Here is a 26060-nt window from a genome sequence, read left to right as displayed (position 1 = left end):
GCACCTGACAGTGTAAATACATGTACAATCTATTGGGATTTGAGCTCAGGTATATCTTTTCTCTGCTACGTAAATCAGGTGCAAACTGACACACTTTGGGCGCTGCGCCCTGAATGGAATTCTATGACACCCTTTATGAATTCCCGCCATTGGGGACCGATGAAAAAGTTAGAAAGAGGGGGGGGGGGATTTTAGTACATTTTTTTTTTCTTAATATACTTTCTTTCTATATAAAATATTTGTACTTCTCCTATGTGATATCCCTGATCCCCTGCAGGTTGTATAGGGATGGATGTGTTCTATCATGCAGTACATTTTCTACCCATCCCCTCTACATAGTGAGTGTAGTAGGAATGTGAACATGGTAGAAGTTTGCCATGATCACAGAGGTCTTATGATTAGCACTGACAGAGGACAGGTGAGGGGTGGCAGTGCCCGCCTGGCACACACAGCTGTCATTGTATGCATTGCCTGCTGCAGCCTGGTGTATGGGCGGGGCGGGGCGAGGGGCGGAGTCCCGAGTGTACAGACACAAACACAGCGCACTGCTCCTTCCCCGATCACCGGGGACACCACTGCGGCCAGCGCTGCCCCCCTCCTCCCATGAAGAGGCCCCGGCCGGCCGGATCATGGCGCCGTCGGGCCCTAGCAGTGTGAAGCGGAGGTGCAGGAGGTGCCTGTACTGGATACCGGTCCTCTTCATCACCATCATCGTCTGCTGGTCCTACTACGCCTATGTCATCCAGCTGTGTATAGGTGAGTCCATGTGTGATAGCACTCTGCACAGAACTCCGGCCTGTCACCTGACTATCACACACAGCCAGGTAGAGGAGAGCAGGCTGGGGGACAATTCTACCATGTATGGGGGTGATCACACATCTCTATTCTGTACTGTAAGGGATAGGTGTCCCCACACAGATAATAAACACGGAGACACTTCATTACAGGACACCAACACCTCAGCCAGGCTATTATATAGGAGTATTTCCACCTGTGTACTATGATCAACTGTCATCTGTGTATCATGATCAGCTGTCACCTGTGTGCCATGATCAACTGTCACCTGTGTATCATTATCATCTGTCACATGTGTGCCATTATCATCTGTCACCTGTGTGTCATGATCAGCTGTCACCTGTGTACCATTATCAACTGTCATCTACCTATGTATCATTATCATCTGTCACCTGTGTGCCATTATCATCTGTCACCTGTGTGTCATGATCAGCTGTCACCTGTGTACCATTATCAACTGTCATCTACCTGTGTATCATTATCAACTGTCATCTGTGTATCATAATCACCTGTGTATCATTATCATCTGTCACCTTTGTACCATAATCACCTGTGTATCATTATCAACTGTCACCTGTGTATCATAATCACCTGTGCATCCTTATCAACTGTCACCTGTGTACCATAATCACCTGTGTATCATTATCAACTGTCACCTGTGTACCATTATCAACTGTCCCCTGTGTATCATAATCACCTGTGTGTCATTATCAACTGTCACCTGTGTATCATAATCACCTGTGCATCCTTATCAACTGTCACCTGTGTACCATAATCACCTGTGTATCATTATCAACTATCACCTGTGTATCATAATCACCTGTGTATAATTATCAACTGTCACCTGTGTATCATGATCAGCTGTCACCTGTGTGCCATGATCAACTGTCACCTGTGTATCATTATTAGCTGTCACCTGTGTATCATTATTAGCTGTCACCTGTGTGCCATGATCAACTGTCACCTGTGTGCCATGATCAACTGTCACCTGTGTATCAGGATTAACTGTCACCTGTGTATCATTATCAGCTGTCACCTGACTATCACACACAGCCAGGTAGAGGAGAGCAGGCTGGGGGACAATTCTACCATGTATGGGGGTGATCACACATCTCTATTCTGTACTGTAAGGGATAGGTGTCCCCACACAGATAATAAACATGGAGACACTTCATTACAGGACACCAACACCTCAGCCAGGCTATTATATAGGAGTACTAAGTTCCACCTGTGTACTATGATCAACTGTCACCTGTGTACCATTATCAGCTGTCACCTGTGTATCATTATCATCTGTCACCTGTGTGCTATGATCAGCTGTCACCTGTGTATCATTATCAACTGTCACCTGTGTACCATTATCATCTGTCATCTTTGTGTCATCTGTCACCTGTGTACTATGATCAACTGTCACATGTGTATCATCATCTGTCACCTGTGTACTATGATCAACTGTCACCTGTCTATCATGTTATCTGTCACCCATGTATCCTGATCAGCTGTCACCTGTCTATCATGTTATCTGTCACCCATGTATCCTGATCAGCTGTCACCTGTCTATCATGTTATCTGTCACCCATGTATGATGATCAGCTGTCACCTGTCTATCATGTTATCTGTCACCCATGTATCCTGATCAGCTGTCACCTGTCTATCATGTTATCTGTCCCCCATGTATCCTGATCAGCTGTCACCTGTCTATCATGTTATCTGTCCCCCATGTTTCCTGATCAGCTGTCACCTGTCTATCATGTTATCTGTCACCCATGTATCCTGATCAGCTGTCACCTGTCTATCATATTATCTGTCACCCATGTATCCTGATCAGCTGTCACCTGTCTATTATGTTTTCTGTCACCCATGTATGATGATCAGCTGTCACCTGTCTATCATGTTATCTGTCACCCATGTATCCTGATCAGCTGTCACCTGTCTATCATGTTATCTGTCACCCATGTATGATGATCAGCTGTCACCTGTCTATCATGTTATCTGTCACCCATGTATGATGATCAGCTGTCACCTGTCTATCATATTATCTGTCACCCATGTATCCTGATCAGCTGTCACCTGTCTATTATGTTTTCTGTCACCCATGTATGATGATCAGCTGTCACCTGTCTATCATGTTATCTGTCACCCATGTATCCTGATCAGCTGTCACCTGTCTATCATGTTATCTGTCACCCATGTATCCTGATCAGCTGTCACCTGTCTATCATGTTATCTGTCACCCATGTATGATGATCAGCTGTCACCTGTCTATCATGTTATCTGTCACCCATGTATGATGATCAGCTGTCACCTGTCTATCATGTTATCTGTCACCCATGTATGATGATCAGCTGTCACCTGTCTATCATGTTATCTGTCACCCATGTATGATGATCAGCTGTCACCTGTCTATCATGTTATCTGTCACCCATGTATCCTGATCAGCTGTCACCTGTCTATCATGTTATCTGTCACCCATGTATGATGATCAGCTGTCACCTGTCTATCATGTTATCTGTCACCCATGTATGATGATCAGCTGTCACCTGTCTATCATGTTATCTGTCCCCCATGTATCCTGATCAGCTGTCACTTGGCCATCATGAATATCCATCACCCCCAGCCGAATGTGGACTTGTCTATATTGTCTCCTCTATTTATCCCCTGGTCTGTGTAGCATGCATGTTGTGTCCCATGCTTATAATAATAGTATTATTAGAGTACATAGTAATACATAATTCATGTTAGTGTGTAAATAGCAGCCACTGTGAGACATTGGTGCTGCAGGGATGGCAGTCTGTAGTAGAAGACAAATGAATAAATCATTAGGGAAGTACATACAGTATTTGAATCCTTTTAGTGTCTGGATTTAATACTGGCGGTGTAGTAATTGTATCCAAACATTTCATTGTGAAATAGAGGAAGAAATGTACATCCTGCAGGATCCCTTCATTCCCCGCACCTCGCACCTCGCACCTCGCACTCTTATCATATGTTTTGTATTCTACTGATTGTAGGGAGATATCCTTCCTACGTCAATGAGAAATGTATGTTCACTAATGTCTGAAAAGTATAGATGTATTTTATAGGAAGCCATTGGATATGTATGATATACTTGTCTATATAGTATAAAGGAGCAATGAGAAACCGTGTGATCATGTCCTAGAGATGTGTCATTTCAGTGCCTCTATGTGTGTACACATAGTTCTAATTGTACATTTCTACAGGACAAAGCTTTGTCCTGAATTTGGAAAGCAGTCCAAATCTAGTCAAGGTTTTATTAACCTCCCTGGCGGTATGATTCTTTTGGATTTTAGGTGCTGAAAGTGGTACCATTATTTTGCATGTAATTCTTGTGAATGAGCAGCCCAAACCAACTGTATACATTTATTATATATATATATATATATATGTATATATATATATATATATAATATATACAGTTGGTTTGGGCTGCTCATTCACAAGAATTACATATATATATATATATATATATATATATATATATACATGTGTGTATATATATATATATATATATACGTATATATATATATATATATATATATATATATACATACACATATATACGTATATATATATATATATATATATATATATATATATATATATATATATATATATATATATGTGTATATATGTATATTTATATATATATATATATATATATATATATTTACATAAAAAGTACAGTAAAACTGCAGGAAAGGGCACTGGGGGGCAATGTAATGTGAATTTATTTTATTTTGAATGGTATCAGTGTGTTTGGTGTGTTTTACATTTGAATTTGCCGCCGGTTCCACCCCCCTGCGAACGTCACGTCGCCGGAGACGGAAGCCGGGGCTCGCAGACGATCGGGAGGAAGCTCCGCCGCCGCATACCGCCCGCATTCTTCGCTGGATCCCGGAGAAAAGGTAAGTAAAACCTCTACCAGGATCCAGCGATCTTCCTAGCGCTACCCCGTGTGTGGCTCGGGGTTACCGCTTTTGGCTCTAAAATCTAACCCCGAGTCACGCTCGGGAATACCGCTAGGAAGGTTAAAGTGATTGTAAACCTCCAAAATGAAAAATGAACAAAGCATGTCCCTCTAGTGTACTTGCCCCAATCCAAGGCATTGAGTGTGATTGCTCTGTGATCTCTCTTCCCTCTGCTATCTGTATGAGTCACTTCTAATAGGATAGATATGTGGTATACCAGACAATTCTGGGAGATGGCACCGCCCCCACTCCAGCACACAGCAGGTGATTGACAGCCTCAGCTGTCCCTGTCCCTGTTTCTCTATAAAGGGGTCTCCAAACTTTCTTAACAAAGGGCCAGTTTACTCTCCTCAGACTTAAAGTGATTGCAAATGATCACCTTGTAATAGAACCCCTTTCAGTTTAACCACTTTCCAACCGGGCCATAGCCGAATGACGGCTACAGCGCGGTCGGCTTATTCTGGGAGGGCGTACAATGACATCCTCCCAGAATCACGCTTCCCACACGCCCCCATCACGGATCTTGTTAAAGGGCCAATGACAGCGGCCCTTTACCACATGATCGCTCCGTCCAATGATGCAGCGATCATTTGTCAACAAACCGACGCATGTCCGGTTCATTTGTCTCCTCTCGCCCGCACACTGTACAAAGCCATTGGTACAGTGTGCGAGGAGAGCAGAGAGACTGTAGCTGCACTCATCCCCTGTCTCCTCCATACCTCAGTTATGCCCATCTGTGCCACATCCATGCCCATCCGTGCCACATCCATGCCTCATCCGTGCCACATCCATGCCTCATCCGTGCCCACCCATGGCACCTCAGTGCTCATCCGTGGCTCATCCATGCCACATCCGTGTTCATCTATGCCACATCAGTGCTCATACACGTCACGTTATTGCTCATCCATGCCACGTCAGTGCTCATTCTTGCCACATCCGTATCACGTCAGTGGTCATCCATGCCACATCCATGCCACGTCAGTGGTCATCCGTGCCTCATCCATGCCATGTCAGTGCTCATCTGTGCCACATCCATGCCACATCAGTGCTCATTCGTGCCACATCCATGCCACATCAGTGCTCATCCGTGCCACATCCATGCCACGCCAGTGCTCATCTGTGCCACATCCATGCCAAGTCAATGCTCATTCATGCCACATCAGTGCCCATCCGTGCCACATCAGTGCTCATCCATGCCACATTAGTGTTCATCCATGCCACGTCAGTGCTCATCCGTGCCACATCCATGCCATGTCAGTGCTTATCCATGCCACATCCATGCCATGTCAGTGCTTATCCGTGCCACATACATGCCACGTCAGTGCTCATCCCTGTCATATCCATGCCACGTCAGTGCTCATCCATGCCATGTCAGTGTTCATCCGTGCCACATCAGTGCTCATCCGTGCCACATCCATGTCACGTCAGTGCTCATCCATGCCACATCATCCATGCCACATCAGTGCTCATCCGTGCCACATCAGTGTTCATCCATGCCACATCCATGCCACGTCAGTGCTCATCCATGCCACATCCATGCCACATCCATGCCACGTTAGTGCTCATCCGTACCACATCCATGCCATTTCAGTGCTTATCCGTGCCACATCCATGCAACGTCAGTGCTCATCCGTGTCACATCCATGCCACATCAGTGCTCATGCATTCCACATCCATGCCACGTCAGTGCTCATCCGTGCCACATCCAAGCCACATCAGTGCTCATCCATGCCACATCAGTGCCCATCTGTGCCACATCAGTGCTCATCCATGCCACATCAGTGTTCATCAATGCCATGTCAGTGCTCATTCGTACCACATCTATGCCATGTCAGTGGTTATCCGTGCCACATCCATGCCATGCCAGTGCTTATCCGTGCCACATCCATGCCACGTCAGTGCTCATCCCTGTCATATCCATGCCACATCAGTGCTCATCCATGCCACATCATCCGTGCCACATCAGTGCTCATCAATGTCTCGTCAGTGCTCATCCATGCCACATCATCTGTGCCACATCAGTGCTCATCCGTGCCACATCAGTGTTCATCCATGCCACATCCATGCTACGTCAGTGCTCACCCATGCCACGTCAGTGCTCATCCATGCCATGTCAGTGCTCATCCGTTCCACATCCATGCCACGTCAGTGCTCATCTGTGCCACATCCGTGCCACATCAGTGCCACATCCATACCACATCATAGCTCATTGGTGCCACATCAGTGCTCATCTGTGCCACATCAGTGCTTATCAGTGCCTCACAAAATTGTAATGGGAAGTCAGGAAATGACGGTGCTCCCTGCATGTTGGGCCTCTGTATGTGGCCAGGCTGTGTAAAAGTGTCACACGTGGTATTGCCATACTCAGGAGGAGTAGCAGAATGTATTTTGGGGTGTCATTTTTGCTGTGTACATGCTACTGTATGTGTTATAAATATCTTATATGGACAAATTTGTGTTAAAAAAATGCGTTTTTATTTTCTGTCCACATTTTCCAAAAACTTGTGGAAAAAAAATGACAGATTATGTGTTGGGGTGTTTCTTTCCAAAATTGGGTCATTTTGTGGGTAATTCCATTGTCCTGGTGCTCCAGGGCCTTCAGAAGTGTGATAGGTTGTCTGGAAATTATATGTGTAATTTATGCTCCTAGAACACCTGAAGGTGCTACTTGGATGTTGGACCTCTGTATGTGGCCAGGCTGTGTAAAAGTCTCACACATGTGGTATCCCCATACTCAGGAGGAGTATCAGAATGTATTTTGGGGTGTAGTTGCAAGTATGCATGTACAGTGTGTGAGGAATAACTTAGTAATATGACCATTTTGTAAAAAATTTAAAAAACAAAAATAAAAATCTTCATTTTGCAAAGAATTGTGGAAAAAAAATTACAACTTCATAAAACTCACCATGGCTCTTACTAAATACCTTGGAATGTCTGCTTTCCAAAAAGGGATCATTTGGGGGGTATTTGTACTGTCCTGACATTTCAGGGTCTCAAGAAATGAGATAGGCCGTCAGTACATCAGGTGTGATCAATTTTCAATGATTTGCGCCATAGCATGAAGACTCTATAACCTTCACAAGACAAGACCAAATAATATATGCTTATTTAGGTTTTTTTTTTTTTTTTTTACCAAAGATATATAGCAGTATAAATTTTGGCCAAAATTTATGAAGAAAATTTGTTAAATTTTAAAACCGAAATGTAGAAAAATGCATTTTTTACAAAATTACACCGTTTACATATGTGTGCGGGAGTAACGTATGTGTTCGCATTTGCTGTAAGCAAGGTGGGAACGGAGTGCTTTACATTTTTTTTTCACTTTTTAAAAAAAAAAACATTTTTTTTGTAAAAACGTTATTGCTATCACAAGGGATGAACAACATCCCTTGTAATAGCATGTGACAGTCCTCTTCATAGCACTACTCCCATGGGAGCTGCTGAAAGCGGATTCCCCTGGGTTACCCATAGCAACGACTTGTAAATCCTTATTACATTTAAGTGCTTGGCTCCGTCAGTAAACAGTCCAGGGGATTTGGTTTTTGTTGTTTTTATTTTAACTTGGGATGGGAGAAGGGATGCGTGGGATAGTTACTTGGTAACTGTGCACAAACTTGAGGAGTTCTGACTATGCTGAATGCGGCAAGGCTGCTGCTTCACCTTGCCACTGAAGTGAAGAGATTGAAAGGCGAACTACTTGGTAGATTACTCTTCAGGGTTCTACTTGGCCTTTACCCACTAATGCCCCGTACACACGTTCCGATAATCGTACGACTAATGTTTCGTAATTGTTGCATGTTACTAAAATCGAAACCAACTCTGCGTACAAACCATCAGATTTTCTTCGTACGATTCACTGACCAAGTGTATTTTTCGTAGCTACGTATCGGAAGTGATGTCATATACGTCTGATCCCTGCGTCGTGCAACGTCATTTTACTATTTCCGATCATGCGTGGTATTTGTCGATCGACTTTTAGCATACGCATACTGTACTGACGAAACGATTATCATTCGATAAGATGTCGTACGACAGAGATTTTCCTGTTTGTCCCTTTGGATTTTGTTGGACCAACTGTCGTGATCGGCTGTCGAAAGCTGTGTACTAACGATCAGATTATCGTGAGATCAGGTCGAAAGTGAGTTTTGTCGTACGATTATCGGAACGTGTGTACGGGGCATTACTGTGTGAGCTGACCTTCTGTCCACTGACCTCAATGGAGTGGTCCCCCTTTCCTGGGCAGACCCCTTGGCAAGCCCCCTGGTACTCATGGACACTGTTTTTCCCAGATGACTCTGTCTGCAGCTCCACCGTCAGCTTCTCCAGGACCTGCAAAGCTCAGCTCCACACCTGGCTCACTAGGCCAACTGCCTGTGACCACTTTCCTCAGACTACAGAAGGAGAGACAGCCATCACCCTCCTCCTGGGACTCTGCTTCCTGCCAAAGACACCCTGTCACATGTGCCTTTGGCTTTTATGACCAATCCCAGGATGCACTGCGGTTGTGCCCTCCCACTGGGACAGCCACAAAAGCCAGTGTGTCATTGGCTGGGTTTCCTCCACTGTCCAACAGGCTCCCCTATTGGATCCAGTGGGGACACTACCTCAGACCAAATGACTCACACCTGGACACATGTAACAGGCATAACTAACAGATCAGGCTCCCCTGATATGCAGATGGAGCAACATAAATGCTTTTTGCTAGCACCTATCTAGGAGGGTGCTACATCTTTATGGAGAGATTTGGGGTCTATTAGACCCCAAATCTCTCCTCTGGCCCCCCATACAGCCGATTGAACTGAGATCGGTCCGTTTGGCTGCTTTGCTGGCAGCTGGTGGCCAGGTAAACAAAGGGGCGGAATCGGAAGCGGTGAATACTCGTCGATCCCGGTTTTCAGGGTTACAGAGAGAGGCCATGGATGGGACCAGGATCCGGAATGGGACAGGAGAGCCCGGTTGCTTCTGGTCTTATACACCATAGAGATGATTGGTGAATGGAAGTTCCTCCTTCAGCTCTATGGTAAGCTGACCCAACCACCCAAATCAGTTCCAGGCTCCTTGGTGGAACAGGAGGGCCCAGGAAAGGCAGTGGGTGCGGTGAGGGACCTCCTGTAAAAGTGATCAGGTGGTTGTATAGCCGCTTGATGACTTTTACAATAAAGAGCATCGCTGGCTTTAAAAAAAAAAAATGGTACCAGAATGCAGCTGCAGCCATGATCCCAGTAGAACCACTAACACCCATTCATTTGCGGGAAGCGATTATCCTCCCTAGCGGTATTCCCGAGTGTGGCTCGGGGTTAATATACAGTACCAAAATCGGTAACCCCGAGCCACACTCGGGATTACCCCGCAATCACACTTACCTTCCACTGCGATCCCCCGCCGTCCTCCAGCCATCCTCCCGCTGTGTGCTTAGCTGATGCCGTCACCTGTTTTCCAGTACCCTTCTCTGTGAGCGCTGCCACGCAGGGGGGTGGAACCGGCGGAAGATTAAAAAATAAATAAATAAAACAAATGACATGATACAGTGTAATCTGTTAGGATTACAACTTTGTATCATGTCGTTTCACCACAGCTTTTCACCTAGTGGCTTTTCCAGCGCCCTGCCTGTACTTTTTGCGGTACTTTGCGTCTGGAAAATTGAGAACGTCCATGGCGTCCAAAAAGCAATCTTTTAGCTCAAAAGCACTTTTGGATGAACTAGAAACCAGCGATGGTGAATTAGAATTATTTGAGGAACTGAGCGATAGTGATTCGTGGGGAAATTCGTCATCGGACCCTGAAAGTGACGAAAGTGACGATTCTGCGACTGAGCTCAGCGGTGTGAGAACTTGGTGCTCTATTGACTGCGGTACGGATCAGGCAGCGTCCCCAAGATTCCCATTTACTGGAGCACCTTGTATGAAAGTTGACGTTGACCATGACAACCTCTTGGCATACCTCCAATTATTTCTGACCGATGAGGTTATTGAAAAAATAGTTAGCGAGACAACAAACCTGTACAAAGAGCAACAATTGGCTACGCATCTGAAGTTTGCAAGATGCAGAAAGTGGGAATCAGTGACCAAGGATGACATTTGGAAATTTCTGGGCCTAATAATTCTTCAGAGAGTGGTGGGGAAACCCCTGCAGAAGTGGTATTGGACAACCAATACATTACTTGCCACTCCATTCTTTGGCATGGTCATGTCAGAGTACAGATTTTCCCTTATAATGAAATATCTCCACTTCAGAAACAATGAAGAATTTGATGAAATGTATTATTATTATATTATAATTTATGATTTTGTGTTTCAAACGTTATCATACCCGGGATGTCTACTAGACTTGTGTTTGGACAGATTTAAGTGAGTTATTCCTAAGAATTACAGGCCTAAAATATAAAACAATAGATTTCCATGCAAAACAATTTATTATTATTATTATTATTATATAGGATTTATATAGCGCAGGCGCAGGGATCCTCAAACTACGGCCCCCCAGCTGTTTCAAAACTACACATCCCATGATGCATTGTAAAACTCTGACATTCCCAGACATGACTAGGCATGATGGGAAATGTAGTTCCTGAACAACTGGAGGGTCATATTTTGAAGACCCCTGATATAGCACCAACAGTTTGCGCAGCGCTTTACAATGTGAGGGAAGACAATACAGTTACAATACAGTTCAAAACAGGAGGAACTAGAGGGCCCTGCTCGTTAGAGCTTACAATCTAGAAGGGAGGGTCAAGTGAAACAAAAGGCAATAACCATGGGGGATGGGTTGATGGAGAAAATGAAGGTACATTTGTTAGGGGTTGGTAGGATAGGCTTCTTTGAAAAGGAGGGTTTTCAGAGATCGTCTAAAAGCTAATAGAGTAGGAGATAATCGGACAGATAAGGGTAAGGAGTTCCATAGGAACCATAGTTCCATAGGAGAGGCTCTGGAAAAGTCCTGGAGGCGAGCATGGGAGGAGGTGACGAGGGGGCTAGAGAGCAGGAGGTTTTGAGAGGAACGAAGAGAGCGATTAGGTTGGTATTTTGAGATGAGGCCAGTGATGTAGCTGGGGGCTAAGCTGTGGATTGCTTTGTAAGATGTTGTAAGTATTTTGAATTTGATTCGTTGGGTGAGTGGAAGCCATTGGAGGGCTTGACAGAGAGGAGCAGTGGACACTGAGCGATTGGTAATGTGGATGAGTCTGGCGGCAACATTCATGATGGATTGAAGGGGGGATAGCCTGTGTAGGGGTAAGCCAATGAGAAGGGAATTGCAGTAGTCGAGGCGCGAGATGACCAGGGAGTGAACTAGGAGTTTTGCTGTGTCTTTGGTTAGAAAGGGGCGTATTTTGGAGATGTTGGGGATGTTGAGGCGGCAAGATTTGGACAGCGATTGGATGTGGGGTTTGAAGGAGAGTTCAGAGTCCAGGACAACACCTAGGACCTTGGCATGCGGGGATGGGCTGATAGTAATGCCATCGATATTGACAGAGAAATCAGGGGAAGGGGCACGCGGTGGAGGAAAAGTTATAAGCTCGGTTTTGGATGGATTGAGTTTGGGGAAGTGGTGAGACATCCAGACTGATATATCAGATAGTAAATTAGTGATACGTGCGGAGACTGAGGGAGAGAGCTGAGGGATGGATAGATAGATTTGGGTATCGTCAACGTAGAGATGGTATTGGAAGCTGTGGGAGGCTATCAACTGACCCAGAGAGGAGGTGTAGATTGAAAATCGGAGGGGTCCAAGAACAGAGCCTTGGGGGACCCCAACAGAGAAGGGAAGAGGAGAGGAGGAAGTAGAATTGTACGAAACGCTAAAGGTGCGGTTGGATAAGTAGGAAGATAACCAGTGAAGAGAACAGTCACGGTAGGGCTGGGCGATAAATCGATTTATCGATATTTTAGTTTGAAACGATTTCTTTTTTTAAAACTCGAGTTTTTTTTATACAATTGTTTTCTCCTCCTTTTTCCGCCTGCCCCCGCGTATACACACACCTGGGCTCAGCCAGCTACTAGTCCGCCGCACAGGAACCGAAATCTCCCCAGTATTGGACCACCGCCGCCGCGCCGCGCCTGGATGTGACGTCGGCTGCGGGCGGTGCGTCGGCTGCGGCGCGCTGTGATGGGTACACAGAGAACTCCCCGGCCTGGATGTGACGTCAGCTGCCGGGAGAGGAAGGGGGCGGTGCGTCTGTACAGGCCAGGGGCTGTGATAGGATAGGTACCTATCCTATCACAGCCCCTGGCCTGTACAGACGCACCGTCCCTTCCTCTCCCGGCAGCTGACGTCACTAGTGAGTGAACAGATCCAGAACCGTACACACATAGCAGCCTTGGAGGGGGAGGGGGGGTGACTCACAGTAGCAGAGAAGGAGGAAGAAATCCCTTCAGATAGCTCCGATGCCTGTGATGAAGCTCTGAGCAAGCTGTCACTGCTGCTTCTACTCCTTGCTCTGTCCTCCACACTGCTGAAGCCACTCTATATTCACTCACTGTACCAGGACAGCCAATCCAATCTCATGCTCTGCACAAGGGGGAGGGTGGAGGAGCAAGAGTGGAGGTGGGAAGAAGCATGTACAGTGAGTTAAAGCGCCGCAGCTAGTTCTGCAGCGCTCTGCATTCTAGTTCTGGGTCAGTGACACAACATACTAAAATCACTGGAACAGCAAATAGCATTTCCAAAAAGAGGTCTGCAATGGCACCCCTTGTATGTCTCTCAAGAATTTTCACTTAAAATTAATAATCTGAAAATTACGCGACGCCCGCAGCTGACGTCACATCCAGGCGCGGCGCGGCGGCCCGTTACTGGGGAGAGTTTGGTTCCTGTGCGGTGGACTAGTAGCTGGCTGAGCCCAGGTGTGTGTAGTTACGCGGGGGCAGGCGGAAAAAGGAGGAAAAAGGCGGAAAAAAGCAGAAAATAAAAAATTGTAGAAAAAACTCGTTTGAAAAAAAAAATCGTTTCAAACTAAAAAAGCTGGCTGAGCCCAGGTGTGTGTAGTTACGCAGGCGGAAAAAAAACAATTGTAGAAAAAAATAGTTTCAAACTAAAAAAGGTGGCCGGTTACTGGGGAGTTCTCTGACTGTACCTATCACAGCGCAGCCCCTGTACAGACGCACCGCCCGCAGCTGACATCACATCCAGGCGCGGCGGTGGTCCGTCAGACACACATATACAGCCGCAGCGCTTCTCCTTCTCCTCAGTCCTCCCTCCACACAGTGAGCTCTCCTCCCTCCCCGCTCAGTGCGATATGAGCCAGCCCCCGCGTCTTCTTTTACTGTCTAATGTCTAGTCTATTAAAAGAACAACAACACAGTCAAAAAATTAACAACATGGCAGCGTGTGCTTTTTGTTTTGGGATTCTATGCATTTTAACTCTTGAGGAGTTAAAATAGCAATAAAGTTGCACTTTTGACACTATATCTGATGTCTGCAGTCATTTTTTAAGTGCATTGGAAAAAAAATCGAAAAATCGAATCGAAACTCAAATTTTTCTTTAAAAATCGAAGATTTTTTTTATAGGCAAAATCGCCCAGCCCTAAACTGTCACGGAGACCAAAGGCGTGGAGTTTTTTGAGGAGGAGGGGATGGTCAACCCGCTTTTATCACAAAAATTCTGACATAATCAGACCGCCAGGGAGGTTAAGCTAATAAAATGTGAACTTTAGTTACTATGTGTCACTATACTTCCCAGGTCATCATTAATTGCGCCTTACCATACACTATACAATCTGATTGTACAAATTCCTTTAGAACTACCATCAACTACACTATATTACCAAAAGTATTGGGACACCTGCCTTTACATGCACATGAACTTTAATGCCATCCCAGGCTTACTCCGTAGGGTTCAATAGTGAGTTGGCCCACCCTTTGCAGCTATAACAGCCTCAGCTCTTCTGGGAAGGCTGTGCACAAGGTTTAGGAGTGTGTCTATGGGAATGTTTGACCATTCTTCCAGAAGCACATTTGTGAGGTCAATCATTGATATGGATGGCAGTCTCCACTGTAATTCATCCCAAAGGTGTTCTATCGGGTTGAGGTCAGGGCTCTGTGCAGGCCAGTCAAGTTCCTTCACCCCAAAGTCGCTCATCTGTGTCTTTATGGACCTTGCTTTGTGCACTGGTCCAAATCGTTTTGACAGCCTCCCAAGAAGAGTTGAAGCTGCTATAGCTGCATAGGGTGGGCCAACTCAATATTGAACCCTACAGACTAAAACTGGGATGCCATTAAAGTTCATTTGCGTGTAAAGGCAGGCATCCCAATACTTTTATACAATACAATATAGAGTATGTAGTACAAGAGCCTGCCTGATTGGATACATTAGTGCATCCCCCTGTTATATAGTTTTAGTAAATCTAAATCTAGGAGATCGTACAGAGATTGTACAATCAGATTGTGTAGCACATGGCCACCTTTTATACACCTAAAATGAACTAGTTGCATTTTCAGTGCCATGGTTTGTTAACCACTTAATTTACTGCGGCAGGCAGCCGCTCCTGGGCAAAGCGACGTAGCTCTACATCGCTCGCTCTCAGGAGGCTAGGGGGCGAGCGCGCGCCACCGGCGGCACGCTCCCGCCCCCAATCGTCAGCGGGGAAGCCAGTGTGTGTGACAGGAGGCTCCGATTGCCGCCTGACACCGCCAATCTCCCCCCGCTGACAGAGAAGGACGGATGGCTGATGTAAACACAGCCATCCATCCTTCTTCCTGAGATGATCACAGAGACTATGTGATCCTGCTATATAGGATTGCATGTCTCTATGGTCATCTCACAAGCCACGCCCCCCCCCCCCCACAGTTAGAATCACTCCCCTAGGGTCACATTTAACCCCTTGATCACCAACACTGTTAACCCCTTCCCTGTCAATGGCATTATCACAGTAACAGTGCATATTTTTAGCACTGATTACTGTAGTGTGTCACTGGTACCCCCAAAAGTGTCAAAAATGTCAGTTAGGGGTCCGATCTGTCTGCCGCAATGTCTCAGTCCCGGAAAAAAAAATCACAGATCGCCGCCATTACTAGTAAAAAAAAAAAAACAATAAAAATGACATAAATCTTTCCCGTAGTTAGTAGACGCAATAACTTTTGCGCAAACCAATCAAAATACACTTATTTCGATTTTTTTTACCAAAAATATGTAGCAGAAAACAAATTGGCCTAAAATGTTAAAAAATGTTGATTTTTACATTTTTTGGGGGGGGAATGTTATATAGCATGTGAAAAATATTGTCGCTCTTTGTTTTTGTTTATAGCGCAAAAAATAAAAATTGCAGAGGTGATCAAATACAACCAAAAGAAAGCTCTGTTTGTGGGAAAAAAAGGACGTCAATTTTATTTGGGTACAGCGTCGCAAGACCGCGCAATTGTCCGTTAAAGTAACAAAGTGCCGAATCACAAAATAGGGCCTGGTCATTAAGCAGGAAAATCTTCCGGTCCTTAAAGTGGTTAACGGCACCCCAAACACAGAAGCAAACACACATTTTGCCGCTTGAAGAAACAAGTGACAAAAGCCGCAAAATGTGCAGTAAAAAACATGCAAACTGCAACACGCCAAAATGTCATCATACGTTAAAGGTATCCTAAAAATTGCAGTTTAAAAAATGAAAACCCTTAAAGGATAGCTCTACTTTTGTGGGGAAAAATAGCAAATAAAAAATATATATATATAATATAGCATATACAATTGTGACACAAGTAATATTGAAATTGAATGTTATTAAAGATTAGCTTTTATGTTCAATCTGCAGCCGCTGTCATTTTCTGTAAAATACAATATGGCAACCAGGAGCAATGTAATTTACTGATTGGCTCACTGATTTTCCCAGACGTCTGTTCTAAGATACAGATCAGATTTTGAGCATCCCCTGCAACAAAAATGTCATTTTTGGTGAGATGCTCCCAAAGGGAAATCCCATTTTAAGGGATGCAGACCCTGCAGCTTTCCTCATTAGAACCCTGCAGGTGCAGCAGCTGACTGATAATTATAAAACCATTCCCATACAAATCCACTTTCCATATGGACACAGACAAACAAACAGCTATTTCTTCAGAATAACAAAAGGTAGGAATCTGCAACAAAGTTGGAAAATAAACCTGCAATGTACTGTACATAGACCACCTAGAGGGGAATGTTTTTTCTTGTGTTACTCTTTAAGGTATTTATCAAAAATTATATTCTTCAGACCAGGGGTCTCCAAACTTTCTAAACAAAGGGCCAGTTTACTGTGCTTAAGACATTTGGGGGGGGGGGGGGCGAATCATGGCCAGTGGGAGTAAAAAATGTCCCAGCATCAGTGGTAGTAAACAGTGTCCCATCATTGGTATTAGGGGAATGGTTCGTGCCCCATCGTTGGTGTCAGTGGGAAGAATAGTGCCCCATCATTGGTGTTAGTGGGAAGAATAGTGCCCCATCATTGGTGTCAGTGGGAAGAATAGTGCCCCATCAAAGGTGTTAGTGGAAAGAATAGTGCCTCATCATTGGTGTCAGTGGGAAGAATAGTGCCCCTTCATTGGTGTTAGTGGGAAGAATAGTGCCCCATCATTGGTGTCAGTGGGAAGAATAGTGCCCCATCATTGGTGTCAGTGGGAAGAATAGTGCCTCATCATTGGTGTCAGTGGGTAGAATAGTGCCCCATCATTGGTGTCAGTGGGAAGAATAGTGTCCCATCATTGGTGTCAGTGGGAAGAATAGTGCCCCATCATTGGTGTCAGTGGGAAGAATAGTGCCCCTTCATTGGTGTCAGTGGGAAGAATAGTGCCCCATCATTGGTGTCAGTGGGAAGAATAGTGCCCCATCATTGGTGTCAGTAGGAAGAATAGTACCCAATTGTTGGTGTCAGTGGGAAGAATAGTGCCCAGTTGTTGGTGTCAGTGGGAATTATAGTGCCCAATTGTTGGTGTCAGTGGGAATAATAATGCCCCATCATTGGTGTCAGTGGGAAGAATAGTGCCCAGTTGTTGGTGTCAGTGGGAATTATAGTGCCCAATTGTTGGTGTCAGTGGGAATAATAATGCCCCATCATTGGTGTCAGTGGGAAGAATAGTACCCAATTGTTGGTGTCAGTGGGAAGAATAGTGCCCCATCATTGGTGTTAGTGGGAAGAACAGTGCCTCGTCATTGGTGTCAGTGGGAAGAATAGTGCCCCTTCATTGGTGTCAGTAGGAAGAATAGTACCCAATTGTTGGTGTCAGTGGGAAGAATAGTATCCAAATGTTGGTGTCAGTGGGAAGAATAGTGCCCCTTCATTGGTGTCAGTGGGAAGAATAGTGCCCAGTTGTTGGTGTCACTGGGAATAATAGTGCCCAATTGTTGGTGTCAGTGGGAATAATAATGCCCCATCATTGGTGTCAGTGGGAAGAATAGTATCCAATTGTTGGTGTCAGTGGGAAGAATAGTATCCAAATGTTGGTGTCAGTGGGAAGAATAGTACCCAATGGTCTGATAAAGGCAAGCAAAGGGCCACATTTGGCCCCTGGGCTGCCGTTTGGAGCTGCTTTAGGGTCCATTCAGACTAGCGCGACTTGTCAGGCGACTTGGTTGCCTGACAAGTTGCGGTCGGTCGGTCGCCCGCCATTGAGTAGTACAGGACCCGTTCTAATAGGAGCGACACAAGTCGCTCCGATTCAGAAAAAGGGTCCTGTACTACTTCGGGGCGACCTCGGAGCGACTTGCATAGACTTCCATTATGTGAAGTCCCTGCAAGTCGCACCAAAGTTGCAGTGCACGCTGTGCACCGCGACTTCACAGGTCGCCCCTCGAAGTCGGATCGCGCCAGTCTGAATGAGTTGTTAGACCTTGCTAAATGTATTTGTAACTAGGCAGTAAAAAAAAAAAGCATTGCTATTAGGTCTGATGAGACCTAAGCATTAATGAAGCACTTTACAGCTTTCTGGGGATGTTTTTCCACAGCTGGTGTTCTGGCTTCATACTGTGTCTTGAGAGACACTGAAGTGCCAGAATATTAGACCTGCTACAAAAATAACTGCATTTAGATAAATAGGTCAGAGTGTTTGTCATGGCCTGCTGGCCGGACCTTATCCACTTAAAAAAAAAAAAAGACCATTATGCTTTTTTGGGGTTTGCAGAAAACACAAAGTTGTTTTGAATGTACACTGACTAACAATGTCATACCAATGTTAAAAATGTGGATATCCTAAGGCTCTGTGCACATCTAGGCCTTGCTATTTTTACAGGCGTTTTTATGGCGTTTTTGCGGTGTTTGTGCAGCGTTTTTGTTGTACAGGCGTTTTTATGGCGTTTTTGCGGTGTTTGTGCAGCGTTTTTGTTGTACAGGCGTTTTTATGGCGTTTTTGCGGTGTTTGTGCAGCGTTTTTGTTGTACAGGCGTTTTGAGTTGAGAAGTGACCAGTGAAAAGCAGTAACAGGATTTTTATATTCAATGTTTCATTTGCTCCTAGCTTTACTCTGAATTCATTGATATGCCCTGAATCATCATGACGGGGTTTCTATATTTTTATGCCATGGCTGGCTCTCTGCAAAGAATATGTTGGCAGAACTTCATTCTTTCTTGAGTGTTAGCGAATGAGAATTAATATGCATTGCTATAGGGAAGCCCCTTTCTTTGAAATGACTGCCTAAAGCCCCGTACACACGCAACGATTATCAGCCGACCGATCGTCAGACTTTACGTCCAAGTTGTGTTGTGTTGGTTGGAATGTGCCTAGACTGCACACAAATTGTCTCGGCTGACAAAATTCTACTTCAGAAGTGATGTCATGTGTTGGTTTGTTTTCTTTGTGTTCTTTCTTCTCTGAGCATGCCCAGTCTTGCTCATCAGATTTTTCCCTGTCGAAATCTGTACTGACTGCACGTAAGGCCCCTTTCACACGGGCTTTCTGATCAGGTCGGCCTATCAGTTTTTAAAGGACCTTAGGACCTGATCAGATGCTCCATGCACCCCTATGGGGCAGCGGATGTCAGCGGTGACATCTCTGCTGACACCCGCTGCTATCTGATCCTGGTTGTGAAATCCGGACGGATGGAAACCCTATTTTCCATCCGTCTGGAGGATTGGATCAGATAGGATCGAATGAAAACAGACAGGTGGTCTGTTTTCATCCGATCTCCCATAAAGGAGAGCAGGGATCTGACAAGTCTGTCTCTGCACAGAGCAGAGACGGACCTGTCATCCACCTGCTCAGCGGGGATCGGCAGATCCATTCCTGCGCTGAGCAAAACGGAGTCCGTCGGGCGGAAAGCAGGTGTGAAAGGACCCTAATTATTCATTTAATAACATTAATAATAGTTTGATGCATGTGGGTGCCCAACATGCTTTTATTTCCTACAGATGTGTGCGTTTGTATAATATAAACTGATGGTTTGATTTATTAGTTGCACAATGTACAGGTTAGTCTAGCTGAAAATTTGCTCACTTGCAAAATATAATTGAAAAATGGAGGGGGCGTAGGGGGAAAAAGGAAGGAAGGGCTCACAGCAGGACAAAGGGAAATCCAGGAGTGTGAGGGTCCAACCATCCCAGGGAGGGGCCCGCGTCCACCCCAAAATCTGCCAGGGAAGGGGGTGAACGTTCACTCACCATACCAGGAACACAGGCGGGCGCCATCTCCTGACAGGACCCCACGCCACCGTAGTGGGGGACTGTCGGCCAAATAGGAACGCTGTGACATAAGCCTAGACCCTGTCGTGTGTGCCCTGGTGAGACATTTAACTTACGGGGCCAGTCCCCGTCCAGTGGGACTATGTCGCCGACCCAGCACGGAGCTAAGGCCTGCACGCGCTAGCTGGTCAGACTGGGGTGACCACTGGATATAGAGATCCAGCCCATCGCCCAGCCTGGCATAGTTGCTTGAAGATCTCACAGGAAAAAATTCCGGAGAAAAAAGCTAGCTAAAAAAATCTACATAAAAAAATACTTTTATGCCAGGACCAAAGATCCCAGCAAGGAACTAGGTCCTTACTCCTGACTAGGCAGATTAAAACTGACATCCTATGCAGAAAGAGAGAGGGTGTACCCTCCGGGACTGCCCATAGGCGTAGACAGAACTTTTTCCTGCCTAGTGACCTACTCCTGTAGGGGGCAGTATAACCCTACTGATATGGATCAGAGAACTGCGTCTGTCAATGAATTTAAGAGAAAAGGATTTTACAGTAAGTCAAAAATCCTGTTATTTTCTACAAATGTGTGCGTTTGTACAATATAAACTGATGGTTTGATTTATGAGTTGCACAATGTACAGGTTAGTCTATCTGAAAATGTTCTCATTGCTCACTTGCAAAATATAATGGAAAAATGTATTGGTGCTGTAACCAGTTGTGTCGTTATGAATACTTGCATTAGCAGAGGAGGGATCGTTAGATGATAGTTATTAAAATGTCCTCACGTTTGGTTGGCTGCAGCATCTTATGGCACATTGGGATCAATCCCTGTCTGCTTTCCTGGGGGCACAGCTCTCACATTGCTGTCAATGCAGAATGAACTACTGCTGGATGACATCAATAAGGACTCAGGGTCACAAATGTCTCATCTGCAGTATAAAATTGGTGTGACAAGTGGGCTTACAGAGACTGCAATGAATGCACACTAAAAATACTAATACACATACTAAAAGGACCATAAACTATAAGATATATATATATATATATCCATGGGGCACTACACATGCTTGTAGGGATATTGATAAAGCCATGGAAAAAAAAAGTAGAATATGCCATGTTGAAACATTGACGTTTGTCCAAACTACATAGGAAAATTCCTCTTGTTTTAAGTCCTGCTGAGTACACCTGCTTCATATTCTATATTATGTGATATGTGGTGATGAAGTCCATGTGGTAGATGAGTTTTCAGTGGGTCATGTTGATCCAAAGTGCAAAGTGCTTCTGGCTATTAAAGATCAGGTCTTTTTCTGACATTTGTTGCTTACAAGTTAAAGCGGAGTTCCACCCTGGATTTTTTTTTTTTTTTAATACCCCCGGGACAGTCAGGGCTAGTGCATTCCACAATGGCTAGCCTCTGATCTGTCCTGGGTTGCACTTACCTGTTAGGACAAATACTTACCTTGCAAACGTCTTGTCCAGCGCTGCCATCTCAGATGTGGGCAGCTTGAAGCCAGCGAGATCCTCTTCGGCGTCTTCTTCCGCCTTCTTTGGTCTCACGATGCTCTGCGCCGGCCCCGACGTCACTTCCGGGTCGCGCGCGTCATCCCTCTACAGCTTCTGGGCATGCCCAGAAGCTGTTTAGAAGGGGATGAGGCGCGCGACCCGGAACTGACGTCGGGGCCGGTGCAGGCGCAATGATTCCTGGGAGCTATGACGTCCAGCTCCCAGGAATCATTGCAGAGCCAGGAAGTGACGACGGGCCGCGGCCGAGGAAGGAGGAAGAAGGAAGTAAGGTAAGTATTTTTTCTTCGCTACGAGGTAAGTAAAAAAAAAAAAAATATGCGATTATCCATTTCTTTTTCAGGTGACCCGGAGCGAGAAGATGGAGGTAAGTATAAAAATAGGGTGGAACTCCACTTTAAAATCAGTATTTTTTTGTTAGAAAATTAACTTAGAACCCCCAAACATTATATACATTCTTTAGCAGAGACACTAGAGAACAAAATGGCGGTTGTTGCAATATTTTATGTCACACTGTATTTGCACAGCGGTCTTCCAAGCGCTATTTAACCACTTGCCGTCTGCTCACTAGAGCTCTACTGCGGCAAAGTGGTTCGTTATCGTCTGGCGACGTAGACCTACCGTCGCCAGACACTCCCCTTTCTCGGCGGAGCGCGCGCGCCGCCAGAGGCTCGCTCCCGCTTTATTCAGTCACAGCGGGAGTCGGGCCAGGGGAGGAGCAGCGGCGATCGCCGCTGCTCTTCCCCGATCGTCGGAGAATCGAGTGTGGAGATCCGCCCGCTTGTGTAAACAAAGCGGGCGGATCTCCTAAGTGACAGGCAGAGTCAGATTGCAGGGTTCAACATAGCTGAACCTGCGATCTGTCCTTGTGTCACTCAGTCACCTCCCCCCCACACATGTTAGTAAGCACCAGGCATACATTAACCCCTCCCTCTCCAATAAAATTAACCCTTTCCCTGCCAGTGTCATTTTTACAGTAACAGTGCATATATATAGCACTGATTACTGCAGTAATGTCACAGGTACCCCCAAAAGTGTCAAAAATGTCAGTCAAGGGTCTGATCTGTCCGCCGCAATGTCACAGCCCCGCAAAAAAAATAGCAGATCGCCGCCATTACTCGTTAAAAAAAAAAACACCAAAAATGACAGAAATCTTTCCCGTAGTTAGTAAACGCAATAACTTTTGCGCAAACCAATCAAAATATGCTTATTGTGATTTTTTTTTACCAAACATAGGTAGCAGAAAACAAATTGGCCAAAAATGTAAAAAAAATTTGATTTTTACATTTTTTTGGGGGGAATATCATATAAAAAAATTTGAAAAATGTTATTTTTTCAAATTTGTTTGTTTATAGCGCAAAAAGTAAAAATTGCACAGGTGATCAAATACCACCAAAAGAAAGCTCTGTTTGTGGGAAAAAAAGGACGTAAATTTCGTTTGGGTACGGCGTTACATGACCGCGCAATTGTCAGTTAAAGTCACACAGTGCCGAATTGCAAAAAGTGGCCCAGACGCAAGACAGCAAAATCCCCCGTTGGTAAAGTGGTTAATACATTTTTTAAAAAAAAGTAAACTTGGCTCAATTTTTTTTGTATAATGTGAAACATGATGTTATGCCCAGTGAATAGATACCTAACACGTGATGCTTTAAAATTGCGCACACTTGTGGAATGGCGACAAACTACGGTACTTAAAAATCTCCATAGGCGAAACTTTTAACATTTTTAACAGTTACCTGTTTAGAGTTACAGAGAAGGTCTTGCAATAGAATTATTAATCTCGCTCTAACGATCGTGACAATACCTCACATAGGGGGTTTGAACACTGTTTACATTTGCGGGTGCGACTTACTTATGTGTTCGCTTCTGCACGCGGGCATGGAGGGATGGGGCGCTTTTAATTTTTTTTTATTTTATATATACACACACACACATATATATATATATATATATATATATATACTGTATTATGTTTTTTTTTTTTTTTACACTGTTCCTGTAAACATTCCCTTCCTTGTGACAGTAATAGGCAGTGGCAGGTACTCTTTAAGGAGGGATTTGGGGGCCTATAAGACTCCAGACCCCTCCACTGCACTTGAAAATATTCAAAACGCCAAGATCATTGTTTTTAAATACTTAGAATTTTCAAAAACTGGTGTCGTTGGCTCCCGAGTACGGACGGACTTGTCGGCTGGTCGCTCGGGTCATTCTCTCCCACTGCTTGTAATAACAGCTGAGCGGCTGCTTAGCCGCATCAATTGTTATTACAAGAGAGCCAGCTGTCCGCTCTAAAAAGCGGTACTACATCTGCAGGCATCACCCCGGTACAAATACTTGAAGCCAAATGTTGTACAGGTTCGTGATTTGGCAGCAAGTGGTTAAGTATATCAACCCCAATGATTTCCATATTTAGGTTTCTATGCATTACTGTTGGGAGAATTGATCGAAAAAGGCAGAGACTACTCAAAATTGGCTGGTATAGTTCTACATTCCTTAAATACTGCATGCCTGGAACACTTCTGAATTACCACATACAATGAATTACTTATTTCCTTTGAAGCCTTTTCTTGTGGTATTTACTAAGCATTTTCAGCATTTTGCGGCATAGTGAATTGACAGTTTCAGGATCACATGCGATATTTAGGGAAAATCTTTCCGGACACCTAAATAACGCATGCAATCTGCTTTAGTGAATGGAGCCCACAGTCACTTGTGTCTGTATTTCTCCCGTTTCAGCTTAACAAAGCATTATCAGCAAACAGGTAATAAAAAATACTAAGCTACCTGTCTCTCTTCAGAGGCAGCGCTGCTCTCTCATCCATGTCTTCATGGACCTTGCTTTGTGCACTGGTGCGCAGTCATGTTGGAGCAGGAAGGGGCCATCCCCAAACTGTTCCCACAAAGTTGGGAGCATGAAATTGTCTAAAATGTCTTGGTATGTTGATGCCTTAAGAGACCTTCTCGTCCACATCAGTACCTGTGACCTCACAAATGCGCTTCTGAACGAAAGGTCAAACATTCCCATAGACACACTCCTAAAACTTGTGGACAGCCTTCCCAGAAGAGTTGGAGCTGTTATAGCTGCAAAGGGTGGGCCAACTCAATATTAAACCCTATGGACTAAGACTGGGATGCCATTAAAGTTCATGTGTGTGTAAAGGAAGGCGTCCCAATACTTTTGGTAATATAGTATGTGTGTGTATATATATATATATATATATATATATATATATATATATATATATACTGTATGTATGTATATATGTGTGTGTGTGTATGTATGTACAGTATCTCACAAAAATGAGTACACCCCTCACATTTTTGTAAATATTTTATTATATCTTTTCATGTGACAACACTGAAGAAATGACATTTTGCTACAATGTAAAGTAATGAGTGTACAGCTTGTATAACAAAGTAAATCTGCTGTCCCCTCAACATAACTCAACACACAGCCATTAACGTATAAACTGCTGGCAACAAAAGTGAGTACACCCCCAAGGCTGGCCATACATGTTCGATATTCTTGTACAATTTTCCTTTAGATTTACTGAAAACCATATAATAACTAAAGAACTTTCAATTGTGTCCAATTAGGCAGGCCCCTGCACTACATAGTTTAAGGTAAATCTGAAGGAAAATTGTACAAGAAAATTGAACATGTATGGCCAGCCTAAGTGACAATGTCTAAATTGGGCCCAATTAGCCATTTTCCCTCCCCGGTGTCATGTGACTCGTTACAAGGTCTCAGGTGTGAATGGGGAGCAGGTGTGTTAAATTTGGTGTTAGCGCTCTCACTCTCTCATACTGGTCACTGGAAGTTCCACATGGCCCCTCATGGCAAAGAACTCTCTGAGGATCTGAAATAAAAAAAATGTTGCTCTACCTAAAGATGGCCTAGGCCAGTGATGGCGAACCATGGCACCCCAGATGTTTTGGAACTACATTTCCCATGATGCTCATGCACTCTGCAGTGTAGTGGAGCATCATGGGAAATGTAGTTCCAAAACATCTGGGGTGCCAAGGTTCGCCCTCACTGGCCTAGGCTATAAGAAGATTGCAACACTAAGAAGGGGACAGCTCACAGGAGTGTCAATCAGGAGTCACAAGAAAATCTCAGTCAGCAAACCAGTGTTAATTTCGTTGACTAAAACCGACTAAAACGTTTTCTTCGACTAAATTAACACAATTTTA

General features: G+C 44.7%; 1 protein-coding gene across 2 annotated transcripts in view; it reads left to right on the top strand.

The window, feature by feature from the left end:
- Window positions 1–491: 491 nt before the first annotated feature.
- The window catches only part of ZDHHC2 (zDHHC palmitoyltransferase 2), a 172902-nt gene continuing 147333 nt past the window's right edge, over window positions 492–26060 (top strand). Inside the window, exon 1 of one of the 2 annotated variants that reach the window (XM_082243043.1) lies at window positions 492–756. In XM_082243043.1, the coding sequence (XP_082099169.1) occupies window positions 630–756 (127 nt within the window). In that variant the 5' untranslated portion in view covers window positions 492–629. The remainder of the gene's footprint in view (window positions 757–26060) is intronic. The other variant, XM_082243044.1, reaches the window with a different exon arrangement.

This window comes from Pelophylax lessonae (genome assembly GCF_965119305.1).
Source record: "Pelophylax lessonae genome assembly, chromosome: 1".
Taxonomy (NCBI): domain Eukaryota; kingdom Metazoa; phylum Chordata; class Amphibia; order Anura; family Ranidae; genus Pelophylax; species Pelophylax lessonae.
This window is presented reverse-complemented; position numbering and strand designations above follow the sequence as displayed.